The sequence below is a fragment of the Simochromis diagramma genome, unplaced genomic scaffold, assembly GCF_900408965.1.
Source record: "Simochromis diagramma unplaced genomic scaffold, fSimDia1.1 OVJJ01000822.1, whole genome shotgun sequence".
Classification (NCBI taxonomy): domain Eukaryota; kingdom Metazoa; phylum Chordata; class Actinopteri; order Cichliformes; family Cichlidae; genus Simochromis; species Simochromis diagramma.
The window spans coordinates 1,971,642-1,991,736 of NW_024387520.1; the positions used below are offsets into that span (position 1 = coordinate 1,971,642).

A 20,095-nucleotide genomic window follows, 5' to 3' on the forward strand; every position below is an offset into this window, starting at 1 on the left:
TTTGGTGTCAGATCACTGCTGAATAATGGCGATATGTTGTTTTTCATGAAGAACTGTACATGTGAAGCTTTATGTTGGTATCTGGGGACTTTCATTGACAATTATGTAGCTATTTTTCCACGGTTGCTTCAGATCTTTTGATAACTTTTGTGCTACACAGATGTTAGATAGTGAACATGCCTCACATTACATAATTGACAGAACACTGTGTAGTTTCTGTGCAGACCTGTCTCAGATGACACTAAAAACACAGGGGGTTCTGCAGTCCTGCCAAACTGCCGCTCTTCATATCAGTCTAAATTGATGTATTTCTAAATGGCAAATTAGCACATTTAATAAGGTAGAGTAACAGACAAAACTATTTTATATTTCACTCAGTCACTAGGTAGAGCTTGCTAGTACTGGATTGAACCCCATTTTCAGATTCAGATAACTTTATTAATCCCAAAGAAAGGCAATTTGCTTGGAGGTTACCTGCACAACTTACTCACACAATTTAGAGTCCTTAAACACCAAGCAATAACTACTGTAGCATGTCAAGGCAAAGCTCAACAAACAATAATGTTTAAAAAAGAATAAAAATTAACAAAACAATAATTAAATAGAATAACAAGAACTAAAAATTGAACAAAGAAGGTGTTATAGCCGGGGGAATGAAGGATTTTTAGCATTTCTTTGTTCTACACTAGAGTACAAGGAAGCAGTGATCTGAGAGCAGCTTCCTGAACTCAGATGACACACATGGTCAGGGTGCAATAATAATGTGTTTTTATGAGAAGGTGTTAGCAGATGCTGTGGGAGGTTTTACCCTGAACAGGCAGATGAAATAAAATGTTAAAAGCCTTTCAATAAACTGAACAATAAAAATGACAGAACTGCTTTAATCAAAGATAGCATAGATTCAACAGGGAAGCATTCCTTTTGAGACTTTGGCCCATATTAAGATGATACCATCACATAGTTGCTGCAGATTGGTCAGCTGCACATTCATAATGGGAATATCCTGTTCCACCACATCCCTAAGGTGCTCAGTTGGAGTGATATAATCAGCCATCAGAAGATTGGTGAACTGTAGGGCTATGGGTTTAAAAACGATCCTCGTTTGGTATCCAAAAGGGATCCAATTTGTGCCAAGAAACGATCCCCCACACCATCGCACCACCATCAGCAGCCTGAACTGTTGATACAAAGCAGTATGGATTCATGCTTTCATGTTGTTTACACTAAATTGTGACCCTGCCAGCTGAATGTTGCAGCAGCAACACCTGGTGTGGTCTTCTGCTGCTCTAGCCCATCTGCTTCAGAGTTTGACATTTAGAGATGCTCTTCTGCATACTTGGTTTTATCTGACTTACTTTTTCCTTCTGATCAGCTCAAACCAGTCTTGCCATTCATCTCTGACCTCTGGCATAAAAATATTTTTATGCAGAGAACTGCCACTCAGTGTATATTTTCTCTTTTTTAGGCCATTCTCTGTAAAACCCACAGGTGGCTGGGTAGATCAGCAGTTTCTGAATTACTGAATTACAGTCTAGCAGCAACAACTATGCCATGTTCAAAGTCACTTAAATCACCTTTCTTCTTTTTGTTTCTTATTTTGAACATCAGAAGATCATCTTGACCATGTCTAAATGCCTGCATGCAGATGCTGCTATATAATCGGGTGACTAGATATTTTCTTCAAATTGCAGCTGAACAGGCGTACCTAATAATGTGGTGTAAAGATTCTGTTTTGGTAAGCAAATACATTTTTGTGCATGCCATGTTAACGGTGCATTAAAATAAAAAGATTTTAATGTTCAGATCATGCCGTGCAATTACATTGACAAACACTCATTTGTCATCTAAAAGACACCCGGAAATGTTGTGGAAATATTCAGTAGATCAGATGAGCAAGAGCAGTCATTTCAGATCACAGTAATCATGTTCCACATCAGATAAAATTATGTAATTACAAAGTCACGAGGGCTGTTTTTCAAAACCCGCATCACAAACATGCTCAGTCACCTCTAGATAGTTTCACTTTATGTAGAGTAACTCATTCCAGTAGTAGTTACTTTTGCAAAATCTTTAGACAAAAGCGAAGAAAAGAAATGACAAACAAACAACTGTTAAAATACTAAGCCGATTGAGACTGCACAAGATTTTTTTTAAAGTGACAGTGCAATCACGCCATGATGTAAAACATTACTTTGAAATCACAAATATTTAACAGAAAACAATCCAGTCAAATCTTCCTGAGATGGTTTTGTTCGTCTCATATTTAGCTCCACTGAATTTGAGATAAGGGACTTGGCACTTTTGTTATCAGTGTTCTGGACCGACTGCTGAAAGGATCCGAGTAGGCATACATACCTACAGCTATCTGATGTTTTTTTAAGAACGATCTTTATTTTTGATCTCACATTCTTGGCTCGAGGAAGAACACACCAGAAGCTTCTAGAAAGGTTAAAGTTACAGAATCTCAGGTTAAACGAAAGTACACCCTCAATAAATTGCAGGGTTTTACTATCAAAACAAAAATAATACTACAAAAGTACAATTAAATTAAAAAAAAAATGTAATTAGGTAAATACAATCTCAAGCAAGTGAAAACACAGGAGTGGTATAGCCTTACTACTTCCATAGGAATTAAGAAGGTTAAGTAGCAGACAGTTTATTCTTTTAGAAAAAGGCTGTTTTGGAAGGGTTGCCATGAGAATGCATTTTCTCTCTAAAAAGAAATCTCATCATCACAGAACAATGTCCTTTGGACAGATGAGACCGTGTTTGGTGAAGACAAAACACACCATATCTGCAACTATCAAGCATGGATCTGGAGACCTTGGACATGGTCACCTTGGAGTTGACCATGAGCTCCTCTTCCTATCAAAGTAATCCAGAGTCACATGCAAGGTCATTTGTCTGACAGTTGAAGCTTAAGACTTGCCAAGGACCAGGTTATTTTTCTCATATTCTGATATGTAAAACTTTAGAAATAACTGAAGGCACACTTCTCTTTACCTTGACTGTAGTTTGAAATACTACTTAAATTTTGCGACCTTACTCATAAAAAGTGTCGTAAAACTGATCCATGGTGGTAAATAACTTCCAATGAGTTATTATAAATAACTTCCAATGAGGAAGTTATTTACCACCATGGATCAGTTTTACGACACTTTTTATGAGTGTGTCCACCTTTTTCTGTTATATTTTGCAGCTGACTTTTCCCCTCCCTTTTTTTCCCCTCATAAGGACATTAATAAACCACCTTCAATTAGTCTAGTCTTAATAGTGTCAGGAAATTAATAATTTACTTATTTATTGCTTTGACTGGCCCAACCAGCAATCCTACATGGGTTTTGCATTAACAGACATTTTACCAGGGTTATAACCAGTTGCACCAGTACCTCTGTCATTTAAATCAGGTTTAAGTGCAACATGCTGCGTCCTCAGATCAATGGAGATTTTGCTGTCCAAGTACAACAGTCCAACGCAGGAACTGCAAGCTTCATTAAGCTCTGGAATGCTTAAAGCTCATTATGTAACCCAATTACATAAGCAGACACGAGATAACAGCAAATCCACAAATCTGCCGTGAACCCTGGAGATCAGCGTAGCCTTTACTTGCTCTGAAACTAACATTAATGTGGATATTTAACTTAAACCTAGATAACTCCATTAAACTTTAAGAGAGCAGAGGAATTGCTTTGTGATAAGAGAGTAGTTCTTATCACGAAACGCTGGAGTACAGCTCAAACTGATCAAACACACTACTCTAAAAAGCTGAACTCCAAAAACTGTTGTATGAAAAACTGCTTTTTTATGTCTGCATAGATTTTCAGTCATCTAGATCATTGTAGTCTTAACAGCTTGAAATGAAGGTGGGTGAACTTCTTTACATTATATTAAAAAAGGAGAAAAATAACTAAGAAGTCCTTCTTTTTAACAGCTTCGTTACTTGACCAATGTATTTCGCCAGTTGGGGATTGAGCGATGCAAAACCTGAGTATATTTGATGTGACTTTAGGGCGTTTTTTTCTGTTTTTATTAAGCACTGAATGAAACACACACACACACACACACACACACCAGATTTTTAGTTTAAAAAAAGGTCTTTTAAATATATAAAACCACACATATTTGTATACACTTTGCAAAGAACCACCAGAATATTCAAACATACATTTTCTCTGAATGAAATTTACCGCATATTTACTCATACATTACTCATACATAAATCTAGCTTTAAAGATAATCAGTGAGCGTGACCTCAATCAAATCATTTTCCGTGTTTCTTTCATCTCCAGGTCCCTCGGCTGTCTAAGGTACTTCAACTTCCGTCGAGTCATTTTTAACCTCTTGAGCCTCATTTTCTGTTTTCCCTTGCTCCATTCTTTCTAGCTCTATCTTAAGTTGCTCTTTCTCGTTTATTATCACTTCTTCCTCAACAGCTCTCTGCTGCTCCTCTCTCTCTTTCCTCTCTTTTTCAGCCTTTTCCATCTTCTCCTGCTTCTTCAGCTTCCAGAAGAATCTCAGGTTTTTCTCAGGGTACGTCACTTTGGCCAGTGGCAGCTTAAAGATTCTTTCGGTCCCCGTGGTTAAGAGAAGGAAAGTCAGGGCAGACAGGCAGAAAGGCCAGGTGCAGGCTGGAAGACCAAACTGTGGATTAAAAAAAAAAAAACAGTTGTGAAACATATTTTAATGTTTTTTTTAACAGTTTGTATAAAAATAGGAGTGAGAATAAAATGTACTTACCCTGGACATGATGTTGGCGATGGCTGAGCCAAGGTATGCACAGAAAAAAGCTGCAGAGGAGGAGGGAAAAATTGTTTGATGTAAATGATAAAGTGTGATTACAAATAACAGCCTTTGTTTGGTAAGGTTGCACATGGTTGCTTGTCATTTGGCCTTATTTTGCAGATAAGAGAATGCATTTTTGTAATTTTTTTTACTCACCACATGTGATAGCAAGCAGATGGACTTGCCAGGTGAGAGCATAAAACATTCCTCCAATAGCGATGCAGGCTAACACACAGTTGTACCCCCAGAGGCCAAAGTAAATGTCTCCAAACGGAGCCGCCAGGGCCAGACCTGCAAAATATTTAGTTACTGTTACCAGAGAAGAGTTCACCCAAAGATTGGTTTATCTTAGTAAATTAAAACCCTCCTGATCATTTTGCACCAGCATCTTGGAGTTACTATATACTGATAGTGTCTAGATTTCATTCCTTCAATATGTAAAAAAAACCCAAAAAATTATGCCTTAATAGAGTGAAACCCAACAAGTTTTACATGGCATGTCCTTTTTTTTTTTTTTTTTACAATATCGGCTGCCTGGTTAGACACTGTGACATCCTCTCACCTGAAACCATTCCCACTGCAGATCCCAGGACAGCATGAGCACAGGTGATGGGGGAGGAGATAAAGAGGGAGATGATGAAGATGCCTCCAGTCCAAGGGTTGTCACAGCCATAGACCTGGCCTATTCCTACTGGCACTGACATGAAGAGCTGAAAGTGTACAGGCAGAAATGTAAAGCCCGGGTTATTGGATGTGCAGCTGTATTTAACTTGTGAACAACTTAAAGTTGCATATATAGTTAACAACATAGGTCCACATTATTTTAACCTGTTAGCTGAAAGCATGTGCTAAAACCTCGGCTACAAGACCATGACTTCTGAAGTTAAAAAGGCTGCGAAATCTGCATGTCATCATTTCCTTTCAGCTACCTTTGCTACGTCAAGCTCAGCCCACGTGATGTTGGGCAGCTCCAAGCGTGGCTGAATGAGGACTTGAGGGAAGTAGTTGTTGTAGTGGCCGGTGGCGACCATGTGGAGACACACCAGGATGTTAAAGGGCAGGGTGAAAACAGGAAGATCCCAACGACTGTTGATAGATGCCAGGGCGCTGGACACAATGGGGCTGGACATGAAAAGGCATCACATCAGAAATCTGCTCCACATTTAACTCACATTTACAAAATGACCCAAGTACATCTATGTTCAATCACACCGGTCTGCGCTAATGTTAAAATCACGGAAAGGCAGCGTAAATAACACCTGTATTGTTCTTCTGGAAAAACCTTGGGTCCTGGCCTTCATACCGCCCACCAAAATATTGTTGTAGATGGAGCACACCCTGACAGGAACACCCTCTCACTGCAGAACAATGCACCCCACTGCATTATAGAAACTACTCAGGAATGCTTTGAAGAGTTTGACAAAGATTTTGCACTCTGATCAAACGTGATGCCCTGGAACAAGCCCGATCCATAATACCAGGGAGTGCTCTTAATATCCCAGTGCTAAATACTACAGGAGGCACCCAGACATCCTGTGCTTTTATTGTTATGACTCATCGGTGTAGATCAATCATTCTTTTTACACATTTCCAGCTTTTAGGAGCAGAGATGACAGATTTGTATATGACTGATATGGTCTCTTTAGTCTAATTAACTACAGCAAATAATTTGTATTATTTATTTATTCATTCATTTGTTTGCTTTTATTACAATGTCTCAGAACAATACGTAACCTATTATGACACAGAAAATGACAACTGATGGCATTCATGATTCGTGACTGGCTTATCTACTTTTCTTTATCTACCTTTCACTTTTTATGATGCAAACCTAGTGCACAGTTTCACCATTTCTCGGTCTTACCACATCATGGACATAAAGATGTTCGGCAGAAGAAGCCACCAGTACCAGTTTCCTGCGTTAGAGAACACGGCCATCAGCAGACCCACCAGTATCCCGTTGTAGCCGTACAGCCCTGCAGCTATTGCACCCCTGAAGGAAAGTTTTTTGAATCATTTTTTTTTTCTAGCTCAAGCCAAATGATAAATTTTCTTTTACTGCCAAGCAGATAATCATCAAGAATGACTTCTCGGTCCGCCTTCTGGCATTAAGACTGACAGTATTTAAAGATAGCATCAGTTAGGGGGGAAAAAAAACACCTGAGTGCTCACACCTGTTCTGTTGCAATAGGAGAGCGGAAATGGTTGCAAAGAGCGTGCCCACAAAGCCATTTAGGGCCCACCAGTAGTTCTGCAGGATGAGGCCGGCAAAAATGACGAGGCCACTCAGGGGGTTGTTGACAAACATCACCTGGGCCGCGCCGCGCAAAACCCAATCCAGCAGCCGCAGCAGGAAGAACTGCTCTGAAAGATGCGACAGTGAGAGATATTTGACTGCCAGCAAACACTTCACATCTTCAAAGGCGGTGAAAGGGTTACTAACATAATCATCTTCTTCTATGCAAACTCTCACATGTATGGAGGGAAATAGTTACACATTGTCTGTAGTTACACATTAAACTCGATAGTGCTGCTTGTCTCAAGGGCACATTTTCAAGTTCCCGTCATGATTTTTGTCACTGCTGGGGAATACTGTCATACATGGAATTTCATGGTAGTGCTTTATTGATGTTTTCTGATTTAAGTACTTCAGTTATGCCAGTTGGTATTTTTCACTATTTTAGAAGCTAACTGGGTAATCCTACCAGTTTCAACACCCACACGCTGATTAACTGACTCATGCACGCTCCTATGAAAAGGCGGCATTAGCAGTGAGAAAGTTTTCTACAAAATAGCATGACCAAATTTTTTTTAACTTAACACAACTATCTTATGTCCCAGGTTGTTATACCACCTGCACTGTTGGCAAAACTACTTTCTATTTAGTTCCAAACTTTAAATTTGAAGTAAGCTGCTGATGTTAACCTACTTTCCATCCATTTTCCAAACACCTCCATGTCTCCAGAGAAGTAGGACACTCCTTTGAGGAAACGGGCCCTGGCTTTCTGCAGGGCTGTTTCTCCTGCAGGTTGCACTCGGTCCTCTTGCCTGTCCATCTGGGAGTTCCCATTCTGAGACGGTAAGTCAGGGTGTGCCATCAGGGGCTGGAGCTCCTGAAGTCAGCAGCATGTTCAGTAATTAATTTCAGAATTACAGTTTGAGTCATGATAAGTTGAGGTGAAATATGAATATTGACTAACAGTGAAGGTGGTGGCAGAAACACTGGAGGACAGCACGTCAGAACTGGAGCTGCTGGTAATCTTCTGAACTTCCTGACAGTGCAGAGATGTAGCTGTTACTCAATTTATATATAACAAGGTACACCATAGGTATACATACTGACCCCACGTGAATGTGTTTTGTTTTTCAGTATGATTACTGTTATATTGGTGGCGGTCACGTTTCTGTGCTTCAAAGTCATTCTACATCATTATTAAGTGTGGCCTTTGAAATATCCCCTGAGGGACAATAGATTATTCATTACTGTGTCTGTACCTTTGTTCTATCAAAACATGTAAAAAAAAAAATGCAATCTCATATCTTAGGAAATTTTAATATATATCAATGCCTTCTTTCCTTACATGCTCGATTAAATGCAGCCCTTTTAACCCTTTATTTTAAATTTGTATTTAAACTTGAGTGTTACTGGAGGGGATTACAATACTTTTTTTTTGCAGTGTCTTTACTTTTGTGTCATGGTCCTGAGTCTGACGACTCAGTGTTTTGTGTTTCTTTATGCTTTTGTTTATCCTGAGTATGTATTCTGTTATGATTTACCGTTTGTTAGGTTTCTGTTCTGTGCTTACCCTGGTCCCACTTCTGTGTTCTGTCTGTTTATGGTGTCACACTGTCTGTTTGTGAATCTGTCTGTTTAGTTAGTTCAGTGTCTTGTCTGGTTCTGTGTCTGAGTTTCCTGTTTTATTCTGAAGGTCCCTGTCTCGTGTGAGTGTGTGTTCAGTTACGTTTCCCCTGTCCCGTCACCTCTGACTTCTTCCAGGTGTGTTGCCCTCCTGTCTCTCATCCCCTGATTACTGCTGTGTGTATTTAAGCCCTGTGTGTTCTCCTGCCTGTTGCCGGTTCGTCTGTGTTCCACGGTGTCCTGTTCCGCATCTGCCTCTCTCCCCCCCGTTTTGTGTGTTCTCAGGTTTATTTGGTTTTTCCAGTTTAGGTTTGTTTAGTTCCTTGTCATCCCTCACTGCCTGTTTGCCACTACACCACCCTGTAAATAAACATCACTCGAATCATCAGTCATCGCCTGCATTTTGGGTCCTCCTTTCCTCCAACACCACACAGCCCGCCTCAGCAGCCGTGACAGTAAGAACACCTGTTCTGACAAACCATCCTACTTTGGCAAAACGTCCTACCGTAAGTAGTTTATGCACATTTCTGCTGTCACAGAGTAATTCTAGCACCAATTTAAGTAGGTATGATGGGTTGCCACTTAACTTTGCCCATCAGAGTATGCTTGTAGCTCATATGCATACAGCCAGAATGGTTTGCCACTTCATTTTGCCCGTCAGAGTATGTGTGTAGCTGTTATTAAAAAAGGTAGGATGATTTGCCACTGAATTTTGTGTTGTGCGCATGCGCAGAAACAACGGGTAGGATGGTTTGCCAGGTAGGATGGATTCCCAGAACACCTGGCATAATGGACCCAGCAGCATTCAACCCGCCCAAGGAGCTCCGGGAGGATATTATTTATTCTGTGGACAGTTTAATTAATTTATGGCTGGAGCATGAGGAGAAGGGATTCCGCCAAGCCATAACTAATTGATTGCAGCGACTGGTTTCCGGTCTTCCCTGGCTGTTCAGCTCACTCCCCCCACTTGTTCAGAATTTCTTTCTGAACGAGCTGCACCTTCACCCCCCTACCGCTCGTCTGCTCAGCCCAACTGAGGATATGCGGTCCGGATTGCCGGATGTGGAGTTACCCGGCCCGTTGGAGCGATCTCCGAGGAGGAAGCAACGTTCGCGTCGTAGGTAGGGATGGGTACCGGTTCTGACATAAACGGTAGTAATCAGACCGAAAAGCAACGCACATTTCGGTGCTTTTTTTTTTTTTTTTTTTTTTTTCCTGAGATGTCATACACTTTGGATTCCAGCCAATCATTTTACCTTTGCGAGCGTAGTAGGCGGGCCCAGGTACGTACGTTCTTTTAGAGCAGAGCTAAAGATTAAAAATGCCCAAGATGAAGCGGTCAAAGTCTGGCTGTACTTCACAGCAAAAGATTCAAACTCAGCAGCCTGCAACAAGTGCTTTAAGGTGATACTGTGCAAAGGAGGTAACTCCTCGAATCTGATGAAACACCTGGCGACGCATAGCATTTTGTTAAAAGCCGAGAAATGCACCCTATTTGATAGCTTGTTGCGAGACCTCACACCGCGCACGTCTACTGCGCGTGGGTTGCCTGTTATCTGACCCGGAGTTAGCAACATCCCCCAAAAACCCGAAGAGTAGAGTCCTGGCCCCTAGCCCTGCCAGTCTAGCACAAATGATGACCGATGATGATGGCAGCAGCAGCCGTTCTTCTCTGCGTGAGTAGCTTAATGTTGTTCGTGTGTAATTTACGTTGAGTAGGCTAACCACGTTATTACATTAATGCATGTAAGGTGAACTAGCAAACAGTCATAGTTACATGCTGCTGACTTCTTGTTTGATGGCAGATACTCCCTTCACCCTGGCCAAAAAGGCTAAAATGACCAAAGAAAAAGTGGAAAACAGTTAAACATGAGAGGTTTTTGGATAAAGTTTTTTTTTTTTTTTTTTTTTCCATTGTTTAAGCACTGCTTCCAGCCAAGAGTGATGCCATAAATCCCCTATAGCTGCAGAAAAGGCTAACATTGTTATCTTTTTACAAAAAACAGCTAAACATAAGAGGTTTTTGGACCAATTTTGTGTTCTCCATTCTTTAAGCACCGTTTCAAAAGTACCCTTCGTTTGGTACTGGTATCGGATAAAACCTAAACGATACCCATCCCTAGTCGTAGACGCCTCACCCCACAGCCGGATGGTGGGACTTCAGAACTGCCGGCTGTGGTGAGTGAGAAAGACACTCTTTCTGTTTCACCAGACTTTGGGACTGTTAATTCTGGGGCTGTTTATTCTGTTAGCCGCCCGGCCTGAAGCTCTGTTAGCCGCCCGGCCTGAAGCTCTGTTAGCCGCCCGGCCTGAAGCCCAGTCGCCACCTCCACCACATTCAGCCTCACTACCCATAGCTCAGTTACAGTCACAGCCAGACTTACTACAGACTATGCTACAGTCCATAGCCCAGTCTGTAGCTCAGTTGACAGAAGATCGATAGTATCGATCCCAAGTCGGGATCGGTATCGGATCGATACTAGCCTGGTTAGATTGATTCTTTACTTGGAGTTCTGCTTGTTTGCTATGCTGTGCTTTCGGCAAAAACGAAACAGCCAGGTCGCTGGACTCGCCGCTCGTGTGTCAGCAGAGAGCAGGCACACTTTGCTTCCCCTCCCCCTTATGTTTCGGTGTTGCGCTGACACGTCACGTGACTTAGACACTTTGGGGGTTATTAAGTTTACATATTAAATATATTTTTACCAATTGTTTTTGTTGTTGAGAATTTTAATTGTAATTTTTGTATTATAGTTTATCAACAGTATTTGTTTTAATTTGTTTACTGGTTTGCCTGCACTTAAGATTAACAAAAAAGAGGGGGGAAAAAAAAAAGAGCGCCACCACGGCAGACCCCATGGCATTTTCATGCTTCGCCGCATCATTTATTCTTACAATAATCACCTGGTTGCTGTAACAGTACATTCAATGGCTGCAGCTCTCCCGCTGGCAGCCATACACATCACCACCACACCCCCATCGCCCGCTTCACCCCACGAGCAGGCGAGGGAATCGGCCCGGACCATCGGTGCCCCGGCCCAGTGACGGGGAAGTGTCCACTCTGGCTGTCGCCCGCGCCTCCACCGGAAGCCCGGGAGCTGGCCTGATGGCCACCCATATGGCAAGCAGCAGCAGCGCAGCAGGAGTGGAAGTGAGCCGGGGCTAAGAGGCAGCTGGGCAAACGGCCGGCACGCAGGACCATGCAGCCTGCGTGCCGAAGCGGACAGCATGCCGCCCTCAGGCAGGACCCCCGCGCACCTTGACCTCCATCTCCAGCTTGGCAGGTCCCGCTGGCACGCCAGCCTCCGGCTCACCCCGAGCCGCGCGCTGTCCACCCTTACAGTGATCACCCGGTTGCTGTAACAGTAGCCTACATTCAACGGCTGCAGCCCTCCTGCTGCCAGCTGTACACATCAACACCAAAAACAACAACAACAGCACAAGCAGTGCACAGGTTTTAAGCCGGTGAGGCATGATTGTAGATGCAGTGAAGGTGAGTCCATCTCATCTGCAGCAGCATCACAGACCACGGCCCGCCACAATAATAAAGCATTTTTTATTTAATTATAAATAAATTATTTCTCCTAATTATGTCCTGGGTTTTAAGTAATTAATAATACAAAAGGAAAAATCACAAAAAACACTTAAGGTCATGACAATTAATTGCGATTTAGCAATTCAATGAGGCATCCACTTTATTTATTGAAAAGTATCGGTATTGGTATGGGCGATACTGGCCCGAATTTACTTGGTATCGGATTGATACCAAAATATGCAGTATCACACACCACTACAGGCCAGTTCTGAGACTGTGATGCACTCCAGGGCCTCCCCAGAGGCTGGGTTTCAGCCCCCAGCTGACTCTGGACCCCTGGAAGTTAAGAAGCCAGCTGAGGACTGCACCCGGCTGTCGCTGCCTGAGCAGAGTCAATGCTCTGCGCAGCTGCAGTCTGCTATGTGTTTGCCAGAGGCCCGCGTGTCTGCTGGTTCTGATCTGTTCCTGCCAGGGGACCCGAGGAGCCCGTCCAGCCTCCTGCTGACTGTCATGGTCCTGAGTCTGCCGACTCAGTGTTTTGTGTTTCTTTATGCTTTTGTTTATCCTGAGTATGTATTCTGTTATGATTTACCGTTTGTTAGGTTTCTGTTCTGTGCTTACCCTGGTCCCACTTCTGTGTTCTGTCTGTTTATGGTGTCACACTGTCTGTTTGTGAATCTGTCTGTTTAGTTAGTTCAGTGTCTTGTCTGGTTCTGTGTCTGAGTTTCCTGTTTTATTCTGAAGGTCCCTGTCTCGTGTGAGTGTGTGTTCAGTTACGTTTCCCCTGTCCCGTCACCTCTGACTTCTTCCAGGTGTGTTGCCCTCCTGTCTCTCATCCCCTGATTACGGCTATGTGTATTTAAGCCCTGTGTGTTCTCCTGCCTGTTGCCGGTTCGTCTGTGTTCCACGGTGTCCTGTTCCGCGTCTGCCTCTCTCCCTGTTTCGTGTGTTCTCAGGTTTATTTAGTTTTTCCAGTTTAGGTTTGTTTAGTTCCTTGTCATCCCTCACTGCCTGTTTGCCACTACACCACCCTGTAAATAAACATCACTCGAATCATCAGTCATCGCCTGCATTTTGGGTTCTCCTTTCCTCCAACACCACACGGCTCGCCTCGGCAGCCGTGACATTTTGTTACTTTTTATCACATGATTCGTTGCTCTTTTGGCAATAAAAGTGCCTTTACATTGCTATATTTCACATTCTGTTCAAGAGTTTGTGATCAATTTTGTGTTATAATTAATGAAATAGACTGAGCTAACACTAGACCTCTAATCTTCCACAGATATTTGTTAATCTCATAAAGAAAAATCATTAACTGCCCTGCTGGACTTCCAGAGGCTTTGCTAAACACCAGTGCCCCTACCTTTGTGCAGTTCGGTCCAGGCATTTGTCCCAGAAAAGGCAGAGGCAGAGACGGCTCCCAGCTTCTCTAGAGCTGCTCTAGAGATCCTTCAGCTGAAGGCTTTTATACTGTAGTTACAGGCTCTAAAGAAAACTCCACCTCATCTCTCCCTCACATCCACCTCTTCATTTCACGTGCATCCTCTGCAGGAATCATTGGAATTCAGCAGTGATAGTCGCCGCCTCACTCATATCTTCCTGGACATGCTTAGAAACAGTCCTCAATTCCAAAGGAAGAAAAACTCTGTAACATTTCCACAATAAAAAAACAAAACAAAAACAAAACTGTTTTAAGTCACAGTACTCCACCTTCCTGAATGACTGGCAATGGGCCATAACACACATAGGAGATCATTCTGTTAAAAGTTAAGTTAAAAAACAGAGTTTGTAAAGTAATTTAAGGATAAGCACAGCACGACTTCCACTGTGCTTGAATTGATTAAGTTTAATCTGCTACACTTTAGCGCCGTCACCACGTATCCAAGTAGCATTACCACAACCAGCTGACACACATACACTTAAAGATGAATGATGGAACTGAAGATTGGTTTGTTTGTTCCTTCAACATTTATTTTGTCATTAAACACAATTATGATGTAATTGCAGCGATGATTAGCAGCCCTGATTGCCGCGTTGCTGGAGATGAAAGATGAGTTTGAAGATGAGGGCGTGAATGAACAACAAACAGGTTTGGCAAAATATTTTGGTCAAAACAGAACACACTAGAACTTTCCAGGAATGGTTATTCAAATGCTCGTTTGGTACTTTTTTCTGATATAGGCTAATCTTCTAATCTAATGCCAAAAAAACAACAACAACAAAAAAAACTGTGAAACTCTGGCCAGTCCACCCACAGCTGCTTCTACTATTTCCCACCATGTTAAAGTAGCTCAATGTTTTTCCAGCTCTGAGCTCATTGAGTTTACTCAGACTAAATGTTCATATTGAATGAGTAAGGTGACATTACAGGAATCTGTGTCAGCAGTAGACAGATCACCCTGTTCTCCATCAGTATCTCATCTGTCGTTTCAGGACCTTTCCGTGTTATTGAATGTACTGTAACGGCTTCAGTGGGCTGTGACAGGCAGGTCAGCATGATTTCAGATTTACAGGACAGTCGACTTGTGGTACACGTCTTTATGTATAGGAAAAAAAAACGCGCAACTTAGGGACCAGACGCCAATTCAAAATGTAATGGTAATCTGTCTTTGTCAATCGATAATAGAAACTAAAACTGAACTCGAAAGATATTAAAGTGTCAAAATTTGCGGATGGAGCGTTTGGGAATGGCCGCGCCATAGAGAGTCTCTGACCCCCGTCGACCCTACATTAGTTTTAAAACGAAGTAAACGCTCCCAAATAATATATTTCCTCACTGCGGTGACTTGCTAGATCAGTGTCCTCGAATTTATTGAGAGACATGGCCACAGGAACTAAGAAGAAGAGCGTGCAAACCCGAATCTCCACGGTGGCAACGGGGGAAAGTAATGCTAGCAGTGCCAAGGTTAGCCCTGCTAGCCAAGAAGAAGGGCCAAAGATGGATATAAGCGGCCTGTTTGCCGAAATGACTAAGCTTGGAACTATCCTAACTAGTGTTGCGGCCGATGTATCTCACATCAAGTCAGACATGGTCGAATTTAAAAACGCTATGAGTGCAATCCAAATACGGATGACCGAAGATGAGGGCCGCATTTCAGATGTGGAAGAGAAAATGAGGAGCATAACAGAAGATAATGGCAAAAACGCTAAAAAGCTTGAACAACTTTGGGCCCAAGTAGACGACCAGGAAAACAGAAACCGCATAGTCATGGGGAATGTGGACGTTAATATTGTGTCATGAAATATAAATGGCTGTGGCACACCAGTCAAAAGAAAAAAAGTGCTTAGCTACCTCAAGTCTCATAATGCTTGTTAAGAGATATATTCTAAAACACTTCTTCAGCAGAGAATCAGAGAGGAGAAACACACAGGTTTTCTTGCTAGCAAGGGCAGTCACCAGAGCGAGCGCTCGCACGAGAGAGTGAGGGCTCAGAGACTCGCGGCCCTGAGACTGCCCTGGTCTTTATTTATACATCAGTGGGTGTTTGTTCCTTACATTGGAATGTGTGTGTGTGTGTGTGTGTCAGAGTGTGACCCCATAAACGACTTCCCTAAACCTGCTGGTCTGGAAAATCCAACAGTTCATCTATATGTAAAAAAGGCACTTAGACTAAAACTGACATAGATACGTTAATCCTACCGTAAAACAATAAAAGAAGGTACAACCTTTCCCATGCTCCCAGGATGTGGGTGTGAATGCCAGAGCACTCTGGAATGCACACAAAGCCTTTGCAGACTGTTAAGTATCGCACATCCTATCACTACCATATGCAAACTTATATTATTAAAAGATTATACTGACTACTAAGTACAATTTTCTATTGACATTCCCTCCTGTTGTCACTATAACTTTTAGTGAGATATCAGTATGTAACACCTTGTACATTTTCTGTCACATCGTCATTAATCACACAAAGTCTTCATGTTTCAACAGGTCGGAGTCATCATCATTTGTCACGGCTATGTATGCAGCAACAGTGGAAAATATTATGCAGTTAATCATGAGTTTTAGACATGGCAGGATACATGTTACAAAGACACAAAATAAAAGTAAAAATGTTCCAACTCCAATGAGTAGTCTTTTTAGCACCTGTAGCCAGGAGCCAGTGTAAAGCCAAGAAAACCAGTCACTTGTATCACTTACTTAGTCCTGATTTTGGGCCTGCTGGATCTCTCTCAAGGCATTCAGGGCGTCAGTCATGTTTGATGAGTGCACATTGTCTGGTATGTAAGTGCAGCAGGTGTTGTCGAAGAGGACACAAAGTCCCCCTTTCTCTGCTAGTATCATGGAGTGGTTCTTCCCTGGGAGTTGGTCCAGGAACACATATAGTGTGGGGTGTGTTGACGTGCTGGGCATATGAGAACAGACATAACAGTCTGTATTTGCCGATTCTGCCTCTGTCCTGTCGTGGATATAACGGTACCAGGCATTGTTCATCCACGGATGGATGTGGTCTTGTGTCATGTCTCTTAGGTGGGAGTTGTCGTGTGTCCATCTTTTCTGTCTGCCTCGTGGTTCAACGGTTTCTGGCATCAGCTGGGGTCCTGTAAGGGTGAGCGTCGTAGTCAAGGTAACCAGGAGGGTCCACCTTCCCATGGCTACGTACAGGTCCGTCACACCCTACTACTTGGTTACTCTAGAGTTGGCCAATGGCTGGAGGTTGAAGTGCAAGCAATGCTCAATCAGCACTTCCCCCTCACCACTGAAGCAACCAAGTGAGGGTGAAACCTTCCCCTACTAGTTGATTTCTGTGGAGGAAGTGGAATCCTCTGGGACCTCAACCTTTTTGCAGTGGCTCTGATGTATCCAGGAGGGTCTCTCCGCTATTTTGCAGGCAGTTGGAGTGGTCAGAAGCACTTGGTATGGCCCCTGGCACCGTGGCGAGCTCCAATTTTCCTTTGGAGTACTCGGACAAGGATCCAATCACCTGGCTTTAACCTTGGGTATTATATTTTTGGCAGGTCATACATGTTCTCACATATTCTTTTGCTGAAGTTTCAAAATAAAATTGTTGATTTATTATGGAGATCATCCCTCCGGTTGAGACATGGCTTAAACCATGGCTCACTAGAGCGGCTGTTTTGTGTAATGATTTGGGAAGAATGGGTTTTCCTGCTATTTTCATTATATCATCAGTGTCTAGTACTGCTCCGTGTTTTAGCCATTGCTTTTGTTCTTTTGATGGTGCTGCTTTTTGTTCGTCCTCGAGCTCCCCCTGCGCTGTCGATGGAGCTTGGCACGCTCCCCTCATCCTCCAGGTGCCCGTCTGTCGTCCACAATTTCCTCTGTTGGCCTCTGGAAAGCTCCCTGGCACAGCTCTCATTCTAACGCAGCTTCATGGTCCTTGCTGTGACTCCGAAATCTGATCTCACGATGAGCCCCAAACAGCTTGACCTTTGATCCTCAACCACTGCCTGGGCTGTCAGCTATGCCTGGAATGATTCTCGCTTCTCATTGGGCCTCTGAAGATTTCTCAGGAGATTCCTTTCAGCAATATTCTGACTGCTGCACCTGTATTTTCTTGCTAGGAGGAAAAACTTCTATTTGGAAAGCATGTCAACAATCATGAAACCATATTCTTTAGTTCAGTGAACTTCACTTATAGGCCATCAAAGCCTTATCAAAACATGGATGCACCACTCGTATAGGTTTAATACCCGTTAATGAACTGTTAATCACACAAATCACTGCAACAACCATAAAAACATAGTTTAGAAAACATAGTTTCATGTAATTCATGTAATTCTGGACCCCTCCTCTTGATGCATGGACACTCCCATGAGTCAACTCATCAAAACCAGATTCCTGTCTGAAAGAAAAAGGTTAGCTAGATCACGTCCCAGGCAACATCAGGGAGTCTCCTCCTCCGGAGCAGCACCACCCCGGACCTACAATCCTGCAATAAGAGATGTTAGTGTGTTTTGCATATTAAGTTTTCTTAAAAACTGGCTCCGCCAGGAGCCTGCATACACACCATCATGGCCTGGAAAACAAGATTTGGAAGTGAACTTCATGCTTATAAACAAATGTATCATAAGAGTAATAAAGTATTCAGCACCAGCAAGACAAGTGTCATGTGCAGGTTTTCTCAAATCAGTAAACTACAATTATTTCCATAATTTGCCTCAGACATGGATCATCCCATGTACTCAGTCAACATTAATGTAATCGGTGACTCCCCTTAAGAAAAGTCACTCAACTCATCAATCACTAGGAGCTCAATAGTGGCCAGCTAATGAGCTCCATATTAAACTATTCCATAAACACTGCATCTCTTATTTGTTTTTCTCATGTCACTTGTCCACTTCTGCTGAATCCTCTACATGCATTCTTAGAAAAAACAAACATTAGCAACACACATGGACAATCCTGGTGATCAGGAACATATTGACAGGTTCCAGAGGTGCTATAAAAAGGCCATAAAGTTAACCATCCATAACTGTGGAAAGAAGTGACACTAGTTTCAACACAGGGAATGTCTCACATGTTATTCACATCGTCAAAGTAACCTTCACATTCTCCCAACAACACAGTGAAACAGCATCACCAACTCATAACCTGTAAACACAGTTTTCTTCACACATAAACCCAGTAATCCTGTAGTAGAAAAAACATTAACCAATTTTCCTGTTATAAATCACATCATAAAATCACATGAAGAACTGTAATGCTGTAGAAAAGAAAATGCAAATGTTAGTGCTGCGCAGATGTATAATAATAATAATAATAATGGATTGGATTTATATAGCGCTTTTCAAGGCACCCAAAGCGCTTTACAATGCCACTATTCATTCACTCTCACATTCATACACTGGTGGAGGCAGCTACAGTTGTAGCCACAGCTGCCCTGGGGCAGACTGACAGAAGCGAGGCTGCCATATCGCGCCATCGGCCCCTCTGGCCAACACCAGTAGGCAAGTAGGGTAAAGTGTCTTGCCCAAGGACACAACGACCAGGACAGAGAGCCCAGGGATCGAACCGGCGACCTACATACACACTTTGTCACAGTTTAATGGATGTCTGTGGAGCTGCATGTCCAGCAGGGCATGTTCTTAAAGCTGCCTTTCCTACACAATTCTCTGCTATTATTTGATCATTTCTTAACTAATGTGCTATGAGTCCACTGGTCTTTGCATCACTTTTCATCACACTAAGTGACTTGGACAAGATGATAAACAGACTCACATGCTTAAGATGCTGTCTAATCTTCATGAGCTCTCTTGTGTTTGTATTAGTAGGATTAATGCATGTTCTGCTTGTGTGTGTGATTTTGTATGTTTCTTTTTGCAGTGTTTCAGACTCCTTCACAATTTCCCACTTAATCAGTCAGTTTTGTTTTTCCCAGGTTTGCTAACCCAAATTTTGATTTCCCACATTTAATAACAACACTCCTCTGTGTTCTACTTACTCTCACTCTGTTGTCCTCTCCCACTTCAACAGTCCAATAGCAGGCAGTTCTCCTTCAGCTTTGTCCTGTGTTCCACTGTCTCTTCTTGCCATTTTACTCCAAAAGTGGCAAATGTCAAACTCCAAACAGTCTCCTCAGTTCTCCTCAACAGTTCTTTTCACATGTACAGTGAATTTGCAGCTTGTTGGAAACACAGTGCCATTCATCCAATCAGTCAGGATGATGGGTTTGCTCTTCTTCTCTGATGCTGTTTGTCCACACTGCTGCTGCTTGCTGGGACTCTTTGCTCAGTACTTTGCTGCTGTCTCTTTATCCGCCATGTTATTGCTCTTTGGAACTGCATTCCTTGTCTTCAGGGAGGAGTGAGAGCTCGCTTGTGAGGTTGAGGGACACATGGTGCTGTAAATAATTCAGCCAGAAACTCGGACTGAACGTTTTCATTGATGTTAAACTATAACTTTCTTCCGACCGCTGCATGTGGAAAATTGATTCAGGTCTGCTTTTCACCTGAAA

General features: G+C 42.6%; 1 protein-coding gene across 4 annotated transcripts; it reads right to left on the bottom strand.

Moving 5' to 3' along the window:
• Positions 1–3,889: 3,889 nt before the first annotated feature.
• slc14a2 (solute carrier family 14 member 2) lies at positions 3,890–13,665 on the bottom strand. Of its 4 annotated transcripts, XM_040019051.1 has the most exons (11): positions 13,537–13,665; positions 7,983–8,054; positions 7,712–7,895; positions 6,957–7,146; positions 6,647–6,775; positions 5,712–5,904; positions 5,345–5,492; positions 4,939–5,073; positions 4,738–4,787; positions 4,446–4,641; positions 3,890–4,396 (listed from the first exon to the last, which is right to left on the bottom strand). In XM_040019051.1, the coding sequence occupies exons 1-11, from the start codon at positions 13,558–13,560 to the stop codon at positions 4,386–4,388; spliced, it is 1,332 nt and encodes a 443-aa protein (XP_039874985.1). In that variant the 5' UTR covers positions 13,561–13,665; the 3' UTR covers positions 3,890–4,385. The 4 variants fall into 4 exon arrangements, with proteins under 4 accessions (XP_039874985.1, XP_039874982.1, XP_039874984.1 ...); XM_040019048.1 differs by having other exon boundaries at positions 4,270–4,641; XM_040019050.1 differs by lacking the exon at positions 13,537–13,665 and adding an exon at positions 8,850–9,781 and having other exon boundaries at positions 4,270–4,641.
• Positions 13,666–20,095: the final 6,430 nt, after the last annotated feature.

Bases quoted from the DNA above. Each gene is read 5' to 3' on its own strand.
- slc14a2 (XM_040019048.1), bottom strand. From the start codon at position 13,560: ATGCCTGGACCGAACTGCACAAAG. The intron at 8,055-13,536 runs GTAGGGGCACTG...CTGCACTGTCAG, and splicing joins CTGGACCGAACTGCACAAAG to GAAGTTCAGAAGATTACCAG. The intron at 7,896-7,982 runs GTTAGTCAATAT...TGCTGACTTCAG, and splicing joins TTTCTGCCACCACCTTCACT to GAGCTCCAGCCCCTGATGGC.